The sequence below is a fragment of the Cornus florida genome, unplaced genomic scaffold, assembly GCF_030987335.1.
Source record: "Cornus florida cultivar Cherokee Brave unplaced genomic scaffold, ASM3098733v1 CherokeeBrave_3.0.0_Hap2_Chr10, whole genome shotgun sequence".
Lineage (NCBI taxonomy): Eukaryota > Viridiplantae > Streptophyta > Magnoliopsida > Cornales > Cornaceae > Cornus > Cornus florida.
Window position 1 is genome coordinate 116,666,943 of NW_026775580.1, and position 26,910 is coordinate 116,693,852.

The following is a 26,910-nucleotide window of genomic DNA, read 5'->3' on the forward strand; positions in this document are numbered from 1 at the left end:
CTGTTTTCTAAAAACTGAACTAAGCAAGTCCTCCATTAATACTCACTGTAAAGTCATTTTCTGGTGCACGTAAATTTGAAGTGAAGCTATATATAAATAATTTGGCACGATTTACTTTTTGGCATTAAAAGGGATTTCCTTTTCTGGAATTAACATAGGGGGAAGTGAGTTTAAATTCCAAATCCCATGAGTGAAATTCAAATTTCAATGTCACATTAAAAAAGTAAAGAAAGAAAAGTGAAGAAAGAATGGTTTAAAATTAGGCCAATAATGGAAGAAAAGAAAGCGTCATACTGTACGTTTTCTATATCTCCTGCTCTATACCTATGTGTTTACCGCATGCGTGCGTTGCAATATTTTTGAAGTTGGGGTAAACCATTAATGCATCTCTTTTGGATTTACAAAAATATGATAAAGTTGGTGAAATTAATTGCTTTAATTGTCTCATAATGAACTGAAATAAAATAAAAGAACATGTATATAATAGATTGAGATTGAGAGTTGATAGTGGTTCTCCGTCACTTAATAAATTCAAGGGTAAATTGCACTGACATTTCTAAAGTTTTGGTCAATATCCCTAAACAGATGGTTAATAACTTTTTTTATGCTTGTCTGTCATGAGCACCAAAAGATGCTAGAAGCCTAAAAATGGAGAACTATTGAATAAAAAATTTAAACTGTAGATTTTATTTTATTTTATTTTATTTTTGTCGCTATGCAGCGACATTAAATGACCAAAGTCAGAAACTTTTTTGAAAGAAAATGATGATTCTTTGAAAATTTTGTTACTGGAGCTGTTGGGTGAAAATATCAAAACAGTCATCTTCATTGGGTTGGGCCAGATCTGTTTGGGAGCCATGGAATGAACCTGAGCCTTCACTTCTGTTGGAGCCCATTCTTGAGAAGGCTATGTTATGAATATCTTTCTTTAAAACAGTTTTTGCAGATTGGCAATCAACACGAACCAAAAATTTTTGATTTAGTAAATCACTTTAAAATTTTGAAATGCATAAAACTATTAAATAAAATTTCCATTTTGACTGTAGAGTAATTGTGTTGTGCTTAGTTCTATATGCAAGAGGCGAACTGGACTAGTTGTTCCTTGCCACCTGTCTTTTGTTTTAGGATACCTTCATATCCTAATTCAGAGGCATCAGTTTCCACAATTTTGAAGGTTTCTGGATCAGCAATAGATAGGTAAGGGAAGTTTTTTGCTTTGCTTTTAAGGATTCTGACTGTTCTTGTATACTCATCGGGCCGTGGGGGAGGGGACTTTTTTAGTCTTTGGCATAATGGAGCACAAAGAAGGGAAAGATCCTTGAAAAACTCAAAAAGATAATTTAGGCACCCTAAAAATCTTTGAAGCTGGGTTTTGTCTTTAATTTTATCAGGGAATTTGTCAACAAATTGGATGGATCTGTTGATTGGGATGACGGTTCCCTGGTGGATCTGAAAACCTAGGAACCCGATCTTGGTCTGAAACAAGGTTAACTTTGATAAAGAAAGGACTAATCCATTATGCTTGATGCTTTGAGCAAATATATTGAGATGTTTCTAATGTGCATCTATGGAAGAAGAAAATATTAGTATGTCATCGATATAAACAATTGAAAAATTCGTAAGATGAATAAAAATATCATTCATGATTTTTTGAAATTCTGAAGGGGCATTTTTCAACCCGAAATGCATCACATTCCATTTGTAATGGCCAAAAGGAACTGTGAAAGTTGTATTGTATCTATCTTTTTCAGCAATTTGTATTTGCCAGAATCCTAACTTAAGATCAAATTTTGAGAAAACCGTTGCATGAACGAGACGTTGGATTAGGTCCTTTTTATTAGGCAGGGGATATCTGATCCATTGAAGGACTTCATTGAGGGGCTTGTAATTGATGACTAACCTGGGAACACCTCTTTTTATTTCAGCATTCTTTTGGACATAGAAAGCAGCACAGCTCCATGGGGAACGGCTTTTTTTGATGAGGGATTTGCTCAATAATTCCTGGACTTCCTTCATGCAGTAATCAAGAAGTTCTTGATTCATTTGGCTAGGACGGGCTTTGGTAGGGATATCCTTTTCATTGAAAGATTTTTCATAAGGTAATTCAAAAATGTGTTGTCTTTTGTGCTAGAAAGCGTTTGGGAGATCAGAGCAAACCTGACTTTCTAGTCTCGATCTAAACCTTTGAATAGAGTCTTGAAGACTTTTGTGATCGAGTCGTTCATCAATCTGTTTGAAGGTCAGTTCTTGTTTGAGTAAATCTAAATGCTTTGTTTTGCTCTCAATCCTATTGACAACTGGGATCTGAGTAACATAGGAATCCTTGATGGTATTGAAATCATTGGTGTCTATAGGATGGGCAAAAGGAAAGCAAATTTCTTGTCCGACCAGAGTTGTTGAAATGCCTTGGCTATCAACTTTGAATGGGTAAAGAAGAGAAATAAATGTAGTTCCTAAAATAACAGGGGTATTGAGGTCTTTGACAACGATGAAAGGTGTCTTAATACAAAGACCCTGATTACAAACATGAGCTTTGGTTAACTTGTACTGAACAGTGAGTCGCGAACCATTAGCACCTTGAAGTAGTTCTTTGGTTTTCTCAAAGTATTTCGTAAGGACAAATTCTTCATTAATACAATTGAGATCAGCACTAGAGTCAATGAGGGCTACTGTATGAATGGTATAGTCTTTGTTGATCACAATTTTAAGATTAATATGCCATTTCTGGAATGTTATTTGGGTCAGAAGGTTGATGTAAGTCTCATTGTCCTTGGTAAGATTTTCAGAAACTTGTTGTTCAAGTTTTGCGAAGGACTTAGGTATTAAGGCATCTATCTGGGATTGTTGAAAAAGATTTGGCTTCTGAGGGTAAGAATATTATGAGTAGTGGAATCTTTCAAAGGCTTGTCCTCTTGCTTTAGGATCGAAATCTCTTACTTGGTTTGTTTGATTTCTTTATGGAGGTCTTGAATCGTAATTGGCATCTGGGGCTGTGTACCAAATCTTTCAAAGATATCAGTAAGGTTGTAAGTATTTGGTATAACAGCGGGAGTCTTGTCGTTCCTTTGGCTAATGCTGTTGGTGAATTTGATCAGGCTTTCTTTGCGCTGATCAAGATCCTCTATTTTGTCAATGAGTTCCAACATGAATTCTTGATCCTTGGTAATCATACAAATGCATTTGGTTTTGATAGGTTGGTCATCCAAAGATGGGTTGGATCAGAATCATAATCTGTATCAGCATGATAATCATCCTCTTGAATACCATTGCTATCATGTTCGGATTCTTCATTTGAAGAGTTTAAAAGAATTTACATCAATTGGCTTCTGACGGTTTCAGGGAGATCAAGCTCATTGATCTTCTGTTTAGTTCTGCAATCACGTTTGTAGTGACCCAACTTGCCACACTTGAAGCATTTTATTTCTACTTTTGAAGTGGCAGGCTTCTTTTGAAAATGTTTTGGAGGAGGGGTATTTTTCTGTCTATTTTTTTCAGAGGAAAGGTATTTATCTGCAAATGAGGGCTTGTTCTTGTTGTACCATGACCTGTTGTCATATCTTTTGGGAAAAGGCTTCCTGTAGCGGGTATGACTTTTTCGTTTGGAAGGAGGGGTTAGGTTTTTGAAGCCGAATTGTTAGCAAAAAGATCCTAATTCCTTTCTGCTAGTGGAATTCTCATACTTGATTTGCTGTTGGAGTTTGAAATTAGTACAGAGAACAATTCCTTCAGCTATGATGGTACTGATGATGTCGCCATAGGTGAGGGAATCATAAGGAATATGGCGATTGTGTTTTGATCTAAAACGCTTGCGAATTCTTTCAGCAAAAAGATTGGGGAATCCAACAATGAACTTTTCTTTCCAAAAGGCTTGGTTACAATCAGTCCAGGTGAGGACCTTTGAGAGAAAAACATTTTTGTACCATCGAAAATCCTGGAATTTGTGGCATCTAAGGTTGGCTAGGATTTCTGAGGTCTTGTTTCTAACAATTGAGAGGTTGCCGAAGAATTGCTTAGCGATAGAGAAAATAAGTGTAGCAACTGCATCTTCTATATCTGCACCTTCTTCTGTTTGGATCGTTGTTCCTTTTGGATTGGTCTTGACAGAGTGAAGAATGGCATGACGTTTATCAGGAGTAAGGATGTTGTCCCACTATCCTTTGAGTTGTCCTGTAAATCCTCCTACTAAGAATTGGGTTATATTATGATCGGATGAGTCATTTTTGGTTTTGTAAGCAGTACTGACCATTGTCATCTCTTGAAGGGTGTTAAGAATGTGATACTCGGTTTTGCCATCTATGTTCCATTCATAAATGGTTCCTCTATGGTAAGCAGCTTGGGAGAATTAACCTCTTTCTTCGATCTGGAGGTCTGGGAAAGTAAGTCTAGGATAATAGTTTCTAAAAGAGGTTGGTTCTAAGGCATTAATAAAGATGTGTAGTTTTGGACCATATTTTTTAATATATATATATTCAAAGCAAAAACAAATATTGCATAAAGATGTGTAGTTTTGGAGTCAACTGGTTTTAATGAAATTGTTATGAATATAAGCTTTTGTAGCTCTTTTTACACTGTGAAAATAGTTTTTTTGAATAAAGCAACATATTAATTTTTTTTTATCTAATTACGATAAATTATTTTAATTCTAAAAGCGGAAAGGGTACAAAATTCTGTAAATAGTTGGATAGAATTGCAGGGCTACCCACATACTCCCAGAATAATTTGAATCCTATAATTTTTTTACTTATAACATTTTATTGTACCATTTGGATAATTTTCATCGAGATTTGTTGGCTAAAGCTCAAGTAAACTAAGTTTTATGTGCCCAGTTCTTGATAAATATAGTACTATAGTTATATTTTAGGGTTGATGAACACTTTTTACTGGAGGAGTTTAAATAAATACACTTAGTAACTTAGGTTTGTTCATTCCTCTCGTGTCCTCACTTTTTTCTTCTTCAGATCTTTTTTGTCCATAATTATATGAGGGCACTATGGGATTAGCGAATACACATATATTTAATATAATATATACTTCTTTAGGAACAATCATTTTTGAAAATAATGCCTAATGTCTTTTTATTTTAACTCTCTCAATAATTATATTCTCTTATCAAAGAAAATAATGTATAGTAGCAAAAAGCATGAGCGAATTTGTGTTATAATTATAATATAAATATTTACAAAGGATTAAAAATTAAAATATAGGACTTAAATTATAAAACCCCCAATATTATCATTTTTTGATCATAAAATCCCAACTTGTTTGTAAAAACCCTAACAGTATTACAAAGTTATTATTTTGTCCCAATTCTGTTAGTTTGGGATGTTAACTTAGCGCGTGGTTTTCATATGTATTGGCATTCAATTTTTAGTGACAAAACTACCCATGCAAAAACATGTGCCAACCATGTGTTATCAATTTTTATTGGGTTAAAATCATAAAACTCCCACTACTTTCATATTTTGATAATAAAACCTCAACCTATTTTTAAAAACCCCTATATTTTAAAAAAGTGATCACATTACCTCAATATCTGTGCCCGATCCATTAACCGGGCTATGAAATTATAAATTTAACCTCACAATTTAATGTTAAATTAAAAATTAATAATTATTTCTAAAAATTATAAAAACACCCTTTAATCTTCTTCTTTACCTTTTCTCTCTCTCAAACTCCTATCCCTCTCTCTATCAAACATAACTTTTGTAATTTTAAAGGGTACTTTTATATTTTTTAAAAATATTTTTTAGTTTTTAATTTAACATTTAATAGTAAGGTTAGTGTTGTCATTTTATAGCCCGGTTAACAGGTCGGATATGGATATTAGGGCAATGTGATCACTTTTTAAAAGTGTAAGGGTTTTCTAAAACAGATTGGAGTTTTATGATCAAAATTTGAAAGTAGTGGGGGTTTTATGATTTTAGCCCAAATATATATATATATATATTTTGTGCAAGAGGATAATGTTATAATTTGTAAAATATGAATTTTTATTTTTTTAAATAAAGTGATATATCATAAAGGTAATTTAGTCATTTAACAAACCTTTAACGGTTGATTGACAAAATTGGGGCAAAGTAATAACTTTATAATATTGTTAGGGTTTTTACAAACAAGTTGGGGTTTTATAACCAAAAATGATAGCACTGGGGGTTTTAATATTTAAACCCTAAAATATAAAACAAACTTTATTAAAAAAACTAATTGATTCATGCATATGAAAAACTCATTGCATTAGGTATTATGTTTTATTTTTGTTTCTAAAATTCCGGAAGTATAGAAGAAGAGTGGAGGAGTTTCACGAATAAAAAGAAAGTGGAGAAGACTGAACTATACATAAACTATTTGTAGGGGAAAAATACTTCGAACCTATTCCCAATTAAAAAAAAAAACAAAAATACTCATACAAGCACAAAGAGACAAAAACAGTTAAAAAACAAAAAAAAAAAAACAAAAAGGAATTTTAGAGAGCAATTTATACTACTATGATAGTATTAGAAACAAAATCAAATTAAATAGAAGTATACTATTGGATGATGACTGAAAGTTTTTCAAAATACATACCTCAAAACTTTCTGGAATGGCAAATTTGCATACTTCAGAGGCACAATCTTCACTGCATAAATGCAGTTATTTTGCAGACTTCAAAAGCACAATCTTCATTGCATAGATGCAGTTATCAAGGCAATTTTTACATTTCTTAACAATTCCAAATTCCCCTTTACCTGAAATTCAATAAAACAAACCAAAATTAATTAAAGATTTCAAGCTGAATTGAAATTCCAGGAAAAATTATATACCTAAAAGTCCCATGTCTTCAAACTCAATCAAGAATATGGATTCTAATCCTGATTTCGACGATACTGACTTTCGAATTATTTCTCCGGTAACAGGGCATTTCATCTCCATTCTCTCTCATTTCGCCCTCTTGATTTCGTCTCACTTGCTTTATCTCGCCATTGACTCGACTCTCTTCTATACTCACTGAGCTCTGCAAATCTTCTCAGTTTGTCTTGATACACAAGAAATGAATTAGGTTTTCTCTTCTCAATTTGTCTTGATACACAATAAATGAATTAAGTTTTCTCTGCCCTCAAAACAATGGGGACGGTGGGAGATGGGCTGGACTGTGGACCAATAGAGGCTGGGCTTTTCTGTTTAATGGTGTTGGAGAGATGATCTTTTCTAATTTGCCAATTGGCTCACTAGTTGATGTGCGTTGGTCTGGGAGCAATGGCCAATCAAAATTTAACCCGAACTTAATTCAATTTTTTCCTAGTTTCTGTAATTATTTTTTATGAGGTTGGGCTTGGGTTGAAGAAATCAACCTGGTTTAATTAGGATTTGGGTTGAGGTCATATTTTTAAAATTTAAATATATTATATATCTTTTAATTGGATCAACCTTTTTTTTTTTGTTTTCAAATATCATTTTATTTAAATTAGCAAAAAGCACGTGGGATGCATATGAGTGAATTTGTCTTATAATTATAATATAAATATTTACAAATGATTAAAAATTAAAATATAGGGGTTAAATCATAAAACCCCAAATATTATCATTTTTTTAATCATAAAATCTCAACTTATTTGTAAAAACCCTAATAGTATTACAAAGTTATCATTTTGCTTCAATTCTGTTAGTTTGGGATGTTAACCTAACGCGTGATTTTTACATGCATTGGCATTCAATTTTTAGTAGCAAAACTACCCCTGCAAGAACATATGCCTACTACGTGCTATCAATTTTTATTGGGTTAAAATTATAAAATCCCTACTACTTTCAAAATTTGATAATAAAACCCCAACCTGTTTTAAAAATTCCCTATACTTAAAAAGTGATCACACTACCTCAATATCTATGTCCAATTCATTGATCAGGCTATGAAATGGCAAATTTATCCTCACAATTTAATGTTAAATTAAAAATTAATAATTATTTCTAAAAATTATAAAAACACCCTTTAATCTTCTTCTTCACCCCCCCTCTCTCAAACTCTCACCCCTTTCTCTCTATCAAACACAATTTTTGTAATTTTAAAGGGTATTTTTGTATTTTTTAAAAATATTTTTTAGTTTTTAATTTAACATTAAATAGTAAGGTTAATTTTGTCATTTTATAACCCGGTTAACTGGTCGGATACGGATATTGGGGCAATGTGATCACTTTTTAAAAGTGTTAGGGTTTTCTAAAACAGTTTGGAGTTTTATGGTCAAAATATTAAAATAGTGGGAATTTTATGATTTTAACCCAAATATATATTTGTTTTGTGCAAGAGGATAATGTTGTAATTTGTAAAATATGAATTTTTATTTTTGTAAATAAAGTGATATATCATAACGGTAATTTAGTTATTTTACAAGCCCTTAACGGTTGATTGACAGAATTGGAGCAAAGTGATAACTTTGTACTAATATTGTTAGGGTTTTTACAAACAAGTTGAAGTTTCATGATAAAAAATGATAGTATTGAGGATTTTAAGATTTAAGCCCTAAAATATAAAACAAACTTTATTGAAAAAACTAATTGATTCGTGGATATGAAAAACCCATTGCATTATGTATTATGTTTTATTTTTGTTTCTAAAATTCTAGGAGGTATAGAAGAAGAGTGGAGGAGTTTCACGAATAAAAAGAGTGGAGAAGACTGAACTATACATAAACTATTTATAAAGGAAAAATACTTTGAAGATGTTCCTATTCCTATGTAATAAGCAAGTGATTAACCATCAAAAGTTATAATTTAGTGGTACTTACTTACCTTCTAAAGTAGAAGGCCGATGGTTCAAATCCTTTAGAAATAGGTGGGTGATTGAGTTCTCAAACATTGAATAAATAATTCAAACATGAAATAAGCTAAAAGTTAATCACAAATCTAAAAAATGCCATCAGCTAACAGAATTTTCTTATAAAAAACTTCACATAAATGTTACCCTTGTTTTTTTATAAGGCATTAAATGGCATATATCCTGCCATAGCAGGTTAACAATTCCAAATAGTGCCGTTTGCCCATCTTTTTGTGAAGTGTATGCGTCTTTTCTGCTATTTGACCCTTATTCTATAAATCAATATTTTGTAATGAAAAACAAATGCTAATTACATGTGATGATTGAAAATAAAAAATAAAAATAAATAAAAAAGCAAAATTTGGTGATGTTGACCACAACTTAAGTTGTTTAACGCAAAAGAACAAATATATAATGTACACACATATTCTAATCCCTCCCTCCTTTCATCTGTGCCCACCTGCAACCACATGCAAAGGAACTTTTATCAATTTTTATTAAAAAAAAAAAAGTATTTTGTATATAATAAAATTATTTTCATTAAATCTAATAAGGTCTCATTATCATTACTTCGTTAAATGAGTTTTTTTTTTTTTTTTTTTTTTTTTTTTTTTTTTTTTTTTTTTTTTTTTCATTACGGGCAATAAATAAGGATTTTAATTCTTTAGCATTTTTCTTTTATAACTACAATGGTGTCTCTTATGCTATTTGACCCTTATTCTCTAAATCCATATTTTGTAATGAAAAACAAATGCTAACTACATGTGATGATTGAAAAACAACCAAAAAAAACAAAACAAAACAAAATTTTGTGATATTGACCACAACTTAAGTTGTTTAATGTAAAAGAACAAATATATAATGTACACACATATTCTAATCCCTCCCTCCTTTCATCTGTGCCCACTTGCAACCACATGTAAAGGAATATAAGAGAGAGAAAAAGAGGAGGGCTTGATGAAAATTTTGAGCTCATGAAATGTTAAGGGTGGGTCCATGTGAGGATGACTACAAAGCACTGGAATTTCAACATCCATGCACATAGCAGAAGGGGCATGGAAAGCAAGCTCCAGCATATCATTCCTTTAAAATCATCAATATTCAAATGATTAAAAAATAGAGAGTGGATTCACGGAACAATCAACAAAACAATAGGTTGAGAAATAGAGATTTGGATTTCTGTCTATATATATAATGTGTGTATATATATAGAGAGAAAAATTGAATATTGAAGTCACTCTTTGTTATTCCGTACGTTATGATAAAGAGACACCATTGAAGTTATAAAAGAAAAATGCTAAAGGATTAAAATCCTTATTTATTGCCTGTAATGGGAAAAAAAATAACTCATTTAATGAGGTAATGATAATGAGACTTTATTAGAATTAATGAAAATGATTTTATTATATACAAAATACTTTTTTAAAAAAAAAAAAATTTGTTAAAAGCGTAAAAATTAATTTTACAACATTTAAATAAAATATTATTATTCGACTATTAAGCATAAAAAATTATCTAAAATGTAAAAAAATAATATATATGTACAATGGTAAAAAATAAAATATATGTACAATGCAGATCTATATACAAATATATTATATAGTATACATATGGATTTTTTTATTTTTTATTTTTAAAGTAGGCATTTCAAGAGATGTAACTCCTGCAATTTAAAACATATATATTATTATTCGACTATTAAGCATAAAAAATTATCTAAAATGTAAAAAATAATATATATATATATATATATGTACAATGGTAAAAAATAAAATATATATACAATGCAGATCTATATACAAATATATTATATAGTATACATATGAATTTTTTTATATTTTATTTTTTAAGTAGGCATTTCAAGAGATGTAACTCATGCAATTAAAAGCATATATATTTATATATCATTATCTATACCATTAATGATGTATGAATTATTATGCTTTAATGAGTTTTTTTTTATGTGAAAAAAAATATATAAAATGTTAAGAAATTACTTACACTTTTTATTCGACTATTAAGCATAAAAAATTATCTAAAATGTAAAAAATAATATATATGTACAATTGTTAAAAATAAAATATATGTACAACGTAGATCTATATACAAATATATTATTTTATGAATTTTTATTTTTTTATTTTTAAAGTAGGCATTTCAAGAGATGTAACTCGTGCAATTAAAAACATATATATTATTATTCGACTGTTAGGCATAAAAAAATATCTAAAATGTAAAAAATAATATATATGTACAACGATAAAAAAAAATATATATATATGTACAATGAAAATCTATATACAAATATATTATATTATAGATTTTTTTATTTTTTATTTTTAAAGTAGGCATTTTAAGATATGTAACTCTTGCAATTGAAAACATATATATTCATATATCATTATCTATACCATTAATGATGTATAAATTATTATGCTTTAATGAGTTTTTTTTAAATAAAAAAAATATTCAAAAATTCCTTACACTTTTAAAATAGTATAGATATATATTAATGGGTCAGTGGTTTAACGGTATCAACCTTTACTTTCAAAAAGATGTCAAAAGTTCAAATCTTATAGACAAGTGTTAGTGAGTACTAACTAATATATATATATATATATATATATATATATATAAAATAATGAATCAGCAATCGCATGGTTACATTTAATAGCAATATATAATTCACTAATACTGGTATTAGTACTACATATTGTTGTTAAGGTCAGGGAATCACATGATGATGGATAGATTTAGGAAGATCTATATATATATCTTTGTTGTGAAAGATATGAATAATGAACGATTTAAATTTTAATCGCTTCAGAGCTTGCTTGCTTATGTTGGATTTTTTTTAGTTTAAGAGAATAATAATGTAAAAACGCTTCAGAGCTTGCTTGCTTATGTTGGATTTTTTTTAGTTTAAGAGAATAATAATGTAAAAAGTGACTTGTTTTTGGTTGGACTGTCGTTATCTTTGATCTTCCTAAATCTATCCATCATCATGTGATTCCCTGACCTTAACAACAATATGTAGTACTAATACCAGTATTATTATATTATTATTATGAATGTTTCACTCATCTCGTTTTCTTTCTGTCATTTAATTTTTTTCTTTTTTATCAAAAAACGATGAATGAAACATTCATAACAATATATGTATATATATATATATATATATATAAAATCCCCCTCTTTATTATAAAACTGCCAATGGCACCTTGAATCTGCCACCCAACGGTTTGATAAATTAATTGATTTTGAAGAAAAGGAGGAAGCGTGGACCCAAAGATACTTTTAAAATGTATAAGATGGGACAAGTGTAGAAAATACTATTAAAATATATTTTGTATAGTATTTTTACTCTATATTTGAAAAAAATGTGTAAAAAATATTCTTAATTTTTTCACATTGTGCAACAATATCCCTCATGACAAAAAATGGTCTTTTAATATTTCGAAAATGTCTAAGTAGGTATATATTCTATTAATCTCATAATATAGAGGTGTTATGTATACATTACCTTTTTTTTATTTTTTTTATTTTTATGTATATTTCTAAACTTTTTTTTTTGAAACTTTGAGAATTTGTAGAATAAAGATTTGAATTTGTTGAGATTTCAGTTTACTTTTTTCTACTATTTTTTTTTCTTTATTTTATTTTTTTCGTACCAACACTGTTAAAAAAAAAAAAAAAAGGAAAAAAATTCCAAATGATTTTCGAAATTTGAAGCAGATTTGTTTTCTTTATTTTGCACTTTATTTTCTATTTTTATCTTTACTTTTCTTTTATACTTTAATTTTTATTTTTTATTTTTATCTTTACTTGTCCATTATCGGCATCCTCCAATAATGTCATTTTCAGTCATTTTATAAAATTATTTATTTTTATAAAATGGTTCAGTAAGGGTAATTTAGTCAATTTAGGGTTTAAATTTGCCACAGAGACCTATTTGCACCAAATTAAAACTCCAGGGGCGTTTTTTGCACGTGAGAAACGTCCTCCAATAGTGTCATTTTCAGTCATTTTACAAAATTATTTATTTTTATATATTTTATAAAATGGTTTAGTAAAGGTAATTTAGTTAACTTAGGATTTAAATTTTTCAGATGGACCAATTTGTACAAAATTGAAACTTTAGGGGTGTTTTTTCCATACGAGGAATGTGATATGCACTCTAACCATACCTAAAGGGTATTTTTTGCACTTAATCCTACTTAAGATAGATGCACAATAATTAATGATATGGGTTTTGCTCATTATACTCGAAAGTTTTAGATATGGTCAAAACACAATTTATTTTCTTGTCCTTGTTACAGGAGTCCGAGGAGCAATATTTAAGCTTAAAGAAATTGTATATTACATTGAGTAATGGAAAGTGAAGCGAAAGAGAAAACACAAAAACTCGAGGAAAACATCTTCCTCTTTCTTCTTGCAGGAAATTAAAAACTCTCCATAATTGGAAAGGGAAAACAAAAGAAAATAAAAATCATCCGAAAATTTCTTATTCCCGTGTTCCGTAAATCTAAATTTACAAAGAAAAAATTCCTAGAATTATATATTTTGAATATATCAAATCATTTTAATAGTCAAAACTTCTTTAACTACTGATTTTAACAAAACGAATATAATATTATCTATACCCTATTATGTATTGCGATTTAATATTTTGGTAATAGAGAAGATGAGAGTTTTTAGTTCCTGTTTGTGAGGGAAAAGAGGAAGTACCATATTTTCCTCTCTCCTTTTTTTTTTTTCAAAGTTATACCACAAATGACTTTCTTTTTTTTTTAACTCTAACGTTGCTTAACCAAATCAAATTTGGGAGTTTTTACATTTTTTCTTTCACATTGCCTATCATTACTCTCGTATAATAATAACACTGTAAATAAAAATAATACACACACTCTATCAACTCTCCAAATTTAAATTCTCAATCTTAATTTATTTTGAGACTTTAAGCAGATATCACTAGATTGTAGTTTTTAATAATATGATAGGACAGGTTTGGACAACAATCAAGTAGGAGGGACTTGCAAGGGAGGATAGGAAGAAGCATACAAAGTTTTGAATCATTTTAATGGTCATAATAACGGTCATGATAGCAAAGTGGGAATATCAATCAATTATTATTATTACTATTATTTTTGAGATAACTCATTCCACCTCTTATGAGGTGGCCTCTACATTAATTACCTTTAAAGAATCGAAGAATTATTAATGTAGGCCCTAGGGAAAAAGGTTTGCTAAAAATTGTCTTTTTAACTTTTAAATACTAACTTTTTGGTTTAGTTGAACCCTATCTAGAGCAATTGAATACATTATGTAAAGTTTGAGGCATGACTTTTGCACATGTATCCAAAAGTGTTGATTATTCTCCAAAACCTCCTCTTTTATTTTCTCCTAGAAAGTTTAATGGCTTATGTGTAAAGTATACATATTATTAGTGGTTAAACAAAACTAAATTTCCACAGCATTAGTGGAGAAAAAGTAACATCTTCTATGCGTCTTTTGAGTAGAATTTTCTTTTGTTGGCAACTTTTTAAGGATTCCCAAATAGAACTCCAAAAGTTGAAAAGGAAGTAGTAGATGGCATGTTCTTTCAAACAAAGCATTTGAGTTGTGAGGATTTGGCATCTCTCATTTGTCTTTCAATTACTGTAAAAGAAATTTTGAATAGATTTATGATGGGGCGGTGCCTCCTTCATCATCATTGATTGGACTTCACCATTTTCCCATCAATTGGTTGATTCATGTAATGATAAATTTTTTCAAAATATGATAAGACATATGGGATAATTTCTTTAAGAATAGAATGAATTAGATGTCATACATAGTTGTTTTATTTGTATGTTTTGATTAGGCAATGCCAAATACTTTTCATTTTGTACTCATAATAAATGATTACTTTCTATGTTCCAAAAAGAATGTCTATGAGTCAAATTTTTTTTAAAAAAAATATTTATTTTGAAACAGAGATAATATCAATTTAGATTATTTCCTTTAGTGAATAAGAGATCATTATTCTAAATACCCCATCTCTTTCCTACTTGATTCTATATTATTTTTTGCCTCAAATTGAATACGCAGATTAACTATTCACAAAAGGAGGATAAATCCTTGTCATTGACAAATAAGTTCTTCTTGAAAACCTGAACTTTTCAAATTGTAAATTTTAATAATTAATTATTTTTATAAATTCAATACAAAAAAGATAAATTAGAAATGTTGTAAATTATAGTAATACATTAAGAGTCTAAGTGTAGAAAAAAAACCCCTAAAATATGAGTGCATATCACGCCCTACACGTGCAAAAAATACCTTTAAAGTTTTAATTTGATGCAAATAGGTCCCTCTAACAAATTTAAACCCTAAGTTGACCAAATTACTCTTACTGAATAATTTTATAAAAAATATAAAAATAAATAATTTTGTAAAATGACCGAAAATACACTATTGGAGAACGGCCCTCACCTGCAAAAAATACCCTTAAAGTTCTGATTTGGTACAAATAGGTCTCTTTGACAAATTTAAACCCTAAATTGACTAAATTACCCTTACTGAACCATTTTATAAAATATATAAAATAAATAATTTTGTAAAATGACTGAAAATGATACTATTGGAGGACGCCGACTATGGACAAGTAAGATAAAAATAGAAAATAAAAATAAAAATAAAAGTATAAACGAAAAGTAAAGATAAAAATAAAAAATAAAAAATAAAAATAAAAATAAAGTACAAATTAAAGAAAACAAACCTGCTACAAACTCCGAAAACCAATGTACACTGATATTGGGATTATTTTTCTTTTTTTTTTTCTCCTTATTTAATAGTGTTGGTACGAAAAAAAAAAAAAAAAAAGACAAAAAATAGCCGAAAATAATAAACTAAAATCTCAAAATATTCAAAACCTTATTCTACAAATTCTAAAAAAAAAAAAATTTAAAAAGTTTAGAGATATATATAGAAAAAAAAAAAATTCAAATATATATAAGGTAATGTACATATAATACCCCTATACTATGAGATTAATAGCATATATACCCCTTGGGCATTTCGGAAGTGTAAAAAAGCAAAACGGGTATTATAATATTAATTTATGATTGAGGGGTATTTTTGTACAATATGAATATATTATGAGTTTTTTTTACATATTTTTTTAAATAGGAGGTAAAAATGCTACACCCAATATATTTTAAGGATATTAACTGCACTTGTACCAATACAATAAATTTTGAATTGGGACAAATAAATAAAGTGCCCCTAGGTAGAATGTAGATTTCTCATTCAATAATATATACGTATAATTTAATATAACAATCCAACTTTATTCTTCTGATTTATTTTGAAGAATGATGACACAGTTCTTGTATCGTAAAAAGGGGAACCAACAGTCATCTTTGGCTTGATTGGTGCTTTTCTTGCCTAAATTCACCCTTTTTTTTTCCATAAAAAAGCAAATCCACTTACAAATAAACTACTAGTATAAAAAGATGGGAAAAGGAAGGGGTTTGAAAGTATACTTAATTGCTTTGAGTGCAAGAAGCTACCAACACCTTTTGGAGGGAGGGGGTGGCTCTCAATTCTTCCCAGCTGTGAGTGATTTGTTGTTTTGTGCTTGCTTAAAGTTTGATCTTTATGACATGATATATATATATATATATATATATATTAGTATGTGTAATGTGTGTGCAAAAGCGAGGTGGGGTTTTGCTTGTTCAAGTGAAAAGAAGTTGTTATACATGGGCCCTTTGGTTCATAATATTGCTTCAACTAATTAGGGTAATTGAGAGAAACTTTTATAGACCATCCATCTTCCAATCACAATTTGAACTTGTGGGAACGGGTGTAGCAGGTCAAATAAAATGACACTTTAATAATCAATGACAAGCGGAATATGAAAGCCTTACAACTTAGGTCATTGATTGATTGATGTATCAAACTAAACTCGAAGAAAAATAAAAACAAAACAAAAAGAGGTGTTTTGAATCATGGTTAATCCTCTATTATTGGTGGGGGTGGGGTACTATGGAATATTATGGTATGGTGGGGAAATCTTTTCCCTTATGAAGGAACCAACTAACAAGCAACATACTGTGTTGATGGTGATGCTAATTAAGGTGAAATGAATCTTGATTCTTGAGAGAGAGAGAGAGAGGGAGAGAGTGTGTGTGTGTGTGTGTTTCAATCCAAACCAATGGAAACAAGTAGAATGACGGAAAGAGATTTAGGAATGTGTTTTAATTGGGAAGGAGTGGTTGAGAGGGTGACGAGGCAAACTGATCCTTTTCAAAGTGGAAGGAATTATAATTGTATATATCATAGCATGCTTAAGATGTGGTTAAGACTATATATGTTTATAACAAAAGCAAAGTAGTTTACTTTTTTGGATATGGAAGAAGATGATGTATGAGATTATATTGTGTTCCTGCATGTTGTATGAGATTATAGTCTCTCCTATATCATTCAGTAAGTCCCTCCTAGTCCTAGATAAGGTTACAACGATTCTTAATTTCTTCAATTTTAACTTGCACATGCTGTGTATATGTTGATTTACTTAATTAATTTAATATTTCACTTGATCGATCACTCCTACATTTGCACTTCGCTCTTCAAAATATCTTAACGCGTGGCTGGCTTTAGCACCTACCGACTACGTAGTTTGTATTCAATAAGTGTGTGTGTATATGGATGGCTTCATCATTCAAACTATGCTCGTTTATTGTTGATTGTCAAAAGATGCTTGCAGTCAAACCAAATTATACAGTAGCTTCTTTGACTTTTTAACATTAAATTGAGTAATAGAATTGATATTCTAAACTTTCTAATCAAAATTTAAACAAAAGTCAATGTACAAGCATAAAAGCCAATTCATCAACAAGGAAACCAATAATGTAGAGCCAAATTTGTCAAAATTCGATCGAGATTAATTGCAGTTTTGGAAGCTTCTTTATTGACTCATGCAGACCTAATATATATATATATATATATATATATATGAACTACAAGGTGGTAATGTTAGTTTACCAGACACTGTATTGTATGCACATCATCACAAAGTGAAGGAAGTTTGATGGAAGATGAGAGACGTGACAAATGGAGATAGAGCGCAGAACAGGACAAGGGTAGATAATGTGACAATTACCCATTTTGTATAAATTTACAATTCAATTTAATTCCAAAGGATGTGTGCTATTCGTTTATGTTGTTTATTCCAACGAGCAGACAACCATAACAAAAATAAAAATAAAAAGAAAAGAGTGTTCCGTAGAGGGGCTCTATTGTGATTCAAACAATTTTTTTGTCTGAATTATAGTCATTCGAACTTTAGACAATAAAGAAGTGTAAGAGGACGACGGCAAGTGCACTGCCAACCATAAGTCGGTAATAAATGCGGAAAGTTAGAGAGTCCATCCCATTACGTACACCCTCGACTCCTCCTTTTCAGACTCCTATCTCTTTATATATATATATATATAGTATTACTACTACTACATATAAAGTAGATGAATAAATAACATGTACGTACCACTAGTAGCATTCCATCCATTAACGGTCAAAATCGTTTGAAATTGGCATATCTAAAGGTTAGAATCTCTACTTGCAGGTGATGACCCCACCCAAAAAAATGGAACCCACTTTCTCCTGTGCATCAAATCAAGCCGTGGAGGGTTTCTTGAATTTGATGGATGGTTTTGCTTTTGGAGGGTTGGGATGGACGTACACGGGAGGAGGAGTGAGAGATCCAAAAAAAAAAAAAAAAAAAAAATGAAAAAAGGTATAAAGAGTAAATAGTTGGGTTGTAGAAATTGAAAAACGCGTAAAAGGCAAGTGAGGGCGTGCGTTGCCAAAAGGAACTTTGATGATGATTTTTGTTTCTGAAGACTTCACAAAAAGCAGTGAAGAAAATAAATCCCTAAAAAGCGAAGAATCCCAAAACATAATTTTACCATCTCTAATTGATGGTAATTACTAATTATGTGTTGAACTAGTAACATTTTTACCTTTTTCATAAAACTCCCATATAGTTTTAATAACTCCCTTTCAAAAAAATGTTGCCATAAAATCCCCTTAATAATTTTGTATGCTGCAACACTGCCACATCACTCAGGAAAACCTTTTTCTGTGACAAAATTGCCCCTCCCAACCGTTGGGCACCTTTATATGTAAGAAACTTATTGCTTTACTTTTAAAAATGATATAATTAATACTTCATAATTAGCAAAGCATGGCTTACTGATCTAATTTTTTAAAAATTAATTTTCTAAATATGCTTTGGAGTATAAATGCGATTATGTGAAAGTTTTTATGAACTTTTAATTCTTAAGAACAACTCCTTGGGAATTATAGAAAAAAACTATATATGAATATAGTTTAAAGTAACCTTGTTTCAATTATTAAGAAAAATGAAAAAAAATCTTCAAATGCATTTATGCCCTACATTTAAATGTTTTTTTTTTTTCAATAAAAGAAAAAATGTTTAAAGTGACCTTATTTTAATTATTAAGAAAAAAAAAAAAAAAAGTTTAAAGATACCTTGTTTTAATTATTATGAGAAAAAAAGAAAAAAAAAAACCTTCAAATGCATTTTTTCTAGCTAATAGCATTTGAAGGTTTTAATTTTTCTATACAAAAAAAGTATATAAAAAAATTGCATATAGTTTAAAGTGACCTTGTTTCAATTTTTAAGGAAAAAAAAAAAAAAAAAAACACCAACGAGTATAACAATAGGTTTATGTTTTCAAAACTGAAAATCAGAAAGATGTTTAAAAAATCTGTTAGATTCAATTTTATGAAAACTGTATAACAAGGCTTATTTCTAGAAAACTTGTTTTTATACTGTAATTCTTTGAGACCAATCTTTTATTTATTGAGTTTTTAAAAATTTTGAATAACAAACCAAGCACGTCCAATATATTAGTGATTCTTCAACGAGTATTTATGCATAACCCATAATATAAGTATAACATAATCAAATCTTACCTAGTTTCAATCGAATGCAACAATCATGAAATTTACTTTAAAATATTTATAGGTAGTTCACTTTTAAATTCACCCATTACTTGACAAGTAAAAAGAATAAAAATGTCAATTATTCCTGGCACGATCCATATTGAACACAGTTTCGGTGATGCACAGGACCACCACATAATAGGAGGGTACACGTCTCAATTATTATGATTCCAAAGTTTTTATTTAGTTCACTTTTATGATAGTATATTATTATGTGGTCGTATATTTTGGTGCTATTTTGTAACTCATTTTCAATAACATGATGTGATTTAAAGCCCTAGCTGAATCATACAACCAATCGTCACCATTCTTACCAAGAAATTGAAAAAAGAGAGCCTCAAAACGGAATAAATGAGAAAAGCATGGTAGAAATTCTCTCTTTGGTGCTCTTATCTCATGTTTTTATGAGCATGGGCTATGGAGGAAGGGGAATAAAAAAAAAAAAAAACAAGAACAACAAAACTCATCAAATCAATTACTTCGAATTTTTAATGCCTTACTGGAGATAAAGACAAATTGACACCAACATCATAAGTTTGCAAATGGGTATTATTGTGAACATGATTCTGTTATGTATAATTATATTACTTGCTTGGTTCTATTTTTTGAGAATTGAAAATAAAAAAATTGTTTAAAAATCTATTTGGACAGCCCCAAGAACTATTTTTTAAAAACTCAATTAAAATGAAAAAGTTTATAGGAGAGAACTATATTTTATAATTATTTAAAAGTAAATTTTATTTTTTAAATTATTGAAAACTGTTTAACTCTTGTCCTTTTTAATTTTGATTTTAAGCTTGAGTTTAAGTAAGATATGAATTAATTAATTAAAAAAAAAAAAAAAAAAGAGTCGATTCGTAATGATATAATAGGCATGGAAGGAATATGTAATTTTTCCAAACTATTGGGACGATCTGCAATTTAAAAATGTGATGAAAGCTTGGTTTGAATTTAGGTTAAAAGAACCGCGTTTAAGACAAAAGATGGGGTGATGATCATAAAGTAGTTGTTCATTCAAAAAGTTAGAGAGAGAAAGTGAAAGCATGAAAAGGTGTTGATAGCCGTGCGATGCCTTTGCAGCAGTTGCGTGTGAAAAGCCGAAAATTGGTTGAAAGGCAAACCATTTAAAGAGAGTCTACAACCACGCGAACCTGAAGAGCGTGTTCCAAATCTCAAGCCATATTGTGCGCAGTTCCATTTGGAGTGGTGTCTTCACGCGCTAAAGGTGAATTTGGGATATTTAGTATTTGCAATCAATAGATGGAAGAGAATGTGAGTCTAAAAATTAATTCAAAACTAACAAATAAGAGCTACTACTATAAAGGTCGACAATCTACACCATGGCCCATTGTCATTAGTCATAGATAGAAAAAGTTAGAGAGAGAGAGAGAGAGAGCTAAAAAAATAAAGTAATCAATCTATCTATCTACTCATGAATCTCCTTCTCATCTCTCTAGAAAGGTTTCATTAAGCGATCACATATTATAAAATTAATAATAAAAACAAAAGGATGACACAAAAAGGAGAGCGGAGATTACTCAACCCCGAAAGCATTTTCCAGAAATCCTTGCAACTGAAAGTACTTCCAGCTTACTACTACTATTTTTCATAAATTATTTCTCTCTCTCTCTCTCTCTCTATATATATATATATACACACACACACACATAATAAAACAGCACTTGCCATACATACTCTGCCACCTAACAATTTTACCTCAGCTTTATATGCAGTGCAGTCTGGTAATATTTGAAAAAGTTGATTTTGTTTGTTACCATGGTATTTTTGGTCATCTAATGAGAGAAAGATGTATGTGTTCTACTGACTTCTATCATCATCTCGCTGCCTGCTGTATGAGAGAGAGAGAAAAAAAAAACAGAAAAGGGATGGGGTTTTGTGTGGAGGGAATCTAGCTTTCCTTGTCCCGTTGAATTATAAGGCTTCCACTCCACAGGCAACCAAGCAAAGGTGTAGACCAAGGCTTTTTTGATTTTCCACTTTTGCACCTTGTGAAGTGACTTGTCTTTAGTTTTGATTTATTGGTCGGTTTGTGTCAGCTGAGATCAATTTGAATGATTTTTAACTCTTCTTCTTCTGTTTTTTTTCCTCTAGAAAATTCGAATATTTTTTATTTGCATCCGTTCACACTTTGATCATTTTGACTTGCGGATTAAGAAGTTGATGCAATAATAATATTCGTATCTGAAAACCCCAACTTGAGGACTAGAGTAGTAGTAGTAGTGGTGGCATTTGTTGATTGCTTTAGTTTTCTCCTATTAGTGTAAAACTCAAGAAATTCCAACAAAAATTAGCAAGCGAAAATTCGATTCCAATTCTGGGATTTTATGAGACTCGAAACAGTTTCGAGCCTTAAAAGATTTTCGAGATTGAGCCTGTTTATTGCTGCTATAAGAAGATGAGAGCGGGACTAAGTACGATCCAGCAAACCCTAACGCCAGAGGCAACGAGTGTATTGAACCACTCGATCGCCGAGGCGGGTCGCCGTAATCATGGCCAGACAACGCCGCTTCACGTGGCGGCGACACTCTTGGCGTCGCCTTCGGGCTTCCTCCGACAAGCTTGTATTCGTTCTCATTCCAACTCTTCCCATCCTCTTCAGTGCCGAGCTCTAGAGCTCTGCTTCAGCGTGGCACTCGAGCGACTACCCACCACCCAAAACGCGACCTCTTCCGCCATGGAACCCCCGATTTCCAATGCTTTAATGGCAGCGCTGAAACGGGCACAGGCGCATCAGCGGCGAGGTTGCCCCGAGCAGCAGCAACAGCCTCTTCTAGCGGTCAAAGTGGAGCTGGAACAGCTCATAATATCGATTCTTGATGACCCAAGTGTTAGCAGGGTTATGCGGGAAGCGAGCTTTTCGAGCCCAGCTGTTAAGGCAACCATTGAACAATCATTGAATTCTCAGGCGGCCGCTGTTAATCACTCATCATCCACAATTGGAATTGGGTTTCGGCCAACCCCGACGCCCATGCCCATACCAATTCCAATTCCACATCCACATCGTAATTTTTATATGAATCCTCGACTGCAGCAGGAGGGGGGGAATTATGCGGCTGCTCAATTGGGGCGGCAGCAAAGAAACGATGAAGTTAAGCGGATTGTTGATATATTGTTAAGGACTGAGAGGAGAAACCCAGTTTTGGTTGGCGAGTTAGAGCCTGAGACGGTGTTAAAGGATCTACTGAGGAGAATTGACAAGGGAGAAGAATTTGGTGATGGACCACTTAAGAATGTTCAGGTGATTCCAGTAGGAAAGGAGCTTGCTTTGAATAAAACACAAATACCCATGAAGCTTAAGGAATTGGGGGGGCTTATCCAGAATTCTAATGCTGGAGCCATTATTCTTGATTTGGGTGATTTGAAATGGCTTGTTGAGCAACCTGTGAGTTTTGGAGTTCCGGGGTCAGGTCCGCAACAGGTTGTTTCCGAGTCAGAGCGCATGGCTGTGACAGAGATGAGGAAGCTATTGGCAAATTTTAGAGAGGGTAGCAGCCGTTTGCTTTGGTTGATTGGAACTGCTACATGTGAGACTTATTTGAGGTGCCAGGTTTATCACCCTTCAATGGAAAAAGATTGGGATCTACAGGCGGTGCCAATTGCTTCAAGATCACCTCTTCAGGGGATGTTTCCAAGGTCTACTTTTTCATCTCCCATTAAATTACGCCATTCTGATGTTTTGTTCTTAATTATTAGCTTCACTTATTGATGATTGAAATGGTAATCACCCTTTCAAATTTATACCTCATACATTAATGGCAGTTGCTTTTGCTAGATTGTTTGAGTGACAATCTTTTATCAATTATATCTTTCATGGAGTCCAACTTCTGAATGATGTTTATAGAACTCATATTCTCTGGTTACTTGTTGAAAAAAAAAAAAAAAACATATATTCTCTGGTTTCTTGTGTGTTTTTTTCTCTTGAAAATAATAGTTGAACAGGAATATGCTGTAATTAGGGGTGAATCTTTCTCATAACTAGCTTGATTTAGAAGTTTTTGAACATTGAATTACACATGCCATATCCAATGGGATCTGAAATTTCTTTATATTTTGTGCAGGCCAAACATTTTTACTAGGATATAGAATCTCCTTATGTTTTCTTTGAGGCTTGGACTTCTTTTTTGTTGTATATATTTCATACCTTGCTAAAAAATGGATCCTTGTTTATAATTAATATTCTGCCTTGATCTAGATGAACCTGTTTCTCTTGTTTCATCTTATTCTTGTAAATTGTTTCCTCTCCTTAGAGGGGACTTCAAAGAACTCCAGAAACCTGCTCAATCTAAGCCTAAGCCTTACAAATGTAGTTGGCACCTTTTTTTCCTCCATTTTTTGGAGCCATCCGTTCACTTTTAGTTTGTCTGTTGGATTTCATTTTTTTTAGGGTGGCAACCAATGGAATTCTTAGCAGCTTAGCTGAGCCTCAAAGTCTGTTGAAGAGTTTCCCAACTGCTCTAACAAGACGTGCCTCTGAGAACTTGGATCCAGCTCGAAGAATGAGCTGTTGCCCACAGTGTAATGAGAACTATGAACAAGAGCTAGCAAAACTAGTAGCGATGGAGTGTGAGAAATCCTCTTCTGAAGTTAAATCAGAAGCAGCTCGGCCACTGCTGCCACTGTGGTTGCAAAATGCCAGAGTCCATAATAATGATGTTAAAACAATGAATATTCCGTGGCAGGTATGTTCAAGTCAATTAAATTAAATACTCATAAAAATTCATTTTATATTTGAGTGGATGAATTCAATCTGTGGGTTTTACAGGCCAGGGATCGGGAAGTGATCTTCAAGCAGAAAAGTCAAGAACTAGTAAAGAAATGGAATGATACGTGCTTGCGTTGTCACCCTAATTTTCATCACAATCTTAGTTCTGAGACATCCGCTCCTACAGCTCTCTCAATGGCAGGGTTGTACAATCCAAACCTGCTTGTGCGCCAACCTTTTCAACCGATGTTACAACAAACCAGAAAAAATGGAGAAAGTCTGCAATTGAACGCGAATCCAGTGGCCAGCCAACCTTTGCAGCGTTCTGGTAGCCCTCCTAGAAGTCCTGTAAGGACAGACCTTGTTCTTGGGCAGACAAAGATCACGGAAACCCACCCCGATAATACCCAAAAAGAGCATGTAAAAGACTTCTTGGGCTGCATCTCTTCTGAATCACAGGTCAAGTTCCATGAATTGCAGAGGGAGAAATTCGCTAATACATTAGATGTGGACTCATTTAAGAAGCTCCTTAAGAATCTAAAGGAGAAGGTGTGGTGGCAGCAGGAAGCAGCTTCTGCAGTGGCTACAGCTGTAAGTCGATGCAAATTAGGCAATGGAAAACGGAGGGGAGCTGAATCAAAGGGTGACACTTGGCTATTATTTGCAGGCCCTGACAGGATGGGCAAGAAGAAGATGGCATCAGTTCTTGCAGAGCAGCTGTGCGGGACCAATCCAATAATGATATGTCTTGGGTCACGGCGTGATGATGAGGAAACAGATTTGAATATCCGTGGTAAGACAACACTTGATCGCATTGTTGAGGCAGTTCGTCAGAACCCATTCTCAGTAATTATGCTGGAGGACATTGATGAAATGGATATGGTGGTTCGTGGGAGTATAAAACGGGCAATGGATAGGGGTCGTCTTGTTGATTCTCATGGTCGTGAGATGAGTCTTAGGAATGTTATATTCATACTCACAGCAAATTCATTTCCAGATGATTTCAAAAACTCACTGAATGCACATTTGGTTGATGAAAAAAGGCTTGCCTCTATTGCAAGTGGGTGCTGGCAATTGAGGCTATCCATTGGTGAAAAGAGTGTAAAGCGCCGAGCCAACTGGCTACACGAGGATGAGGATAGGCCCACAAAGCCTAGGAAAGAAATGAGTTCCAACATAGCATTTGACCTTAATGAAGTTGCTGACAGTACTGATCAGGATAATAGGACTACCGATGGGTCTCACAGTTCAAGTGATCTCACCATCGATCATGAAGAAGATGACCATCATGGCCTTGACAACATAGCATCGGTTCCTCATGATCTGGTCAATTATTTAGATGATGCCATAATCTTCAAGCCTGTGGAAATCGGGCCCATTCGCCGTGAGATTAGGAGTGCAATCACAAAGAAGTTTTCCTCGGTGGTGATTGATGAGAAGCTGTCAATACAAGTTGAAGACGAGGCTCTTGAGAAGATTTTAGGCGTGGTATGGCTTGGTAGAACAGAGTTGGAAGAGTGGGCTGATAAGGTGTTGGTGCCGAGCTTCCACCAGCTCAAGGCACGCCTACCCTCCGAATCTGACCAAACTATGTTGTTGATCCGACTCGAACTCGAAAGAGATTCGGATAGCTGCAGAAGTGGAGATCCAAGTAAAATCACAGTAATGAATGGTTGATGGAGTATGAGTAGTTTGTTGGTTACTACTTAGTGTTGAAAGAGATGGATTTGCTCATTTCTCTTGGGCAAAGATGTAAATATACCACAACTGTTTGGTGGGTGGTGAGTTTAAGAGATGAAATTGATTGAAGGTTAGAAAGAGGAAGGTGTTGATAAATTTAGAGAATTTATAGAGGTTCTTACCCTTTCTAGTTATTTAATTTCTTTATGTAATAATTTTAATTATATTCTCATAAATATTTGTTAAATACATGGACAATGATTATTAAATAAGACGAGGCATTCCTCCTGAAACCACGTGCTCGATCTTTTTATATGCTTAAAAACATTGTTATTGTAGTCAAATATAGTAGTATTTGGAGGACAAATACGAGAAAGGAAAAGGAATTGGCATGTGAACCAAAAATATATATGGAATTAAATGAGATCCACTCCACTACACCGTAGTTTTGAATTAAAAAGTTCACTCCAACGCCACACCATTAATGCTATGCATGAGCTTCTTGTTGAAAAGGACACGCCATTCCATTCAATTCGGATAGAGGAGGACAAAGATGTTTCAATCGTGCCTAAATTCAACAACAAATTCATTGCACTTGCCCATTCTACTACCCTTAACTCATGCATGTGTTCTCATTTATTAGCTTCCTCAACCATAAATTTGTTCTTAACTCATAGGTAATTAGTGTCTTATCCAAGTCATATTA

At 32.0% G+C, this 26,910-nt stretch overlaps 1 protein-coding gene across 1 annotated transcript; it reads left to right on the forward strand.

Moving 5' to 3' along the window:
- The first annotated feature begins 21,242 nt into the window (after positions 1-21,242).
- Positions 21,243-26,497, forward strand: LOC132278436 (protein SUPPRESSOR OF MAX2 1). The gene is made up of 3 exons (XM_059780224.1): positions 21,243-23,455; positions 24,207-24,501; positions 24,585-26,497. Exons 1-3 carry the CDS (start codon positions 22,218-22,220, stop codon positions 26,199-26,201), a joined length of 3,150 nt encoding a protein of 1,049 aa, XP_059636207.1. The 5' UTR covers positions 21,243-22,217; the 3' UTR covers positions 26,202-26,497.
- Positions 26,498-26,910: the final 413 nt, after the last annotated feature.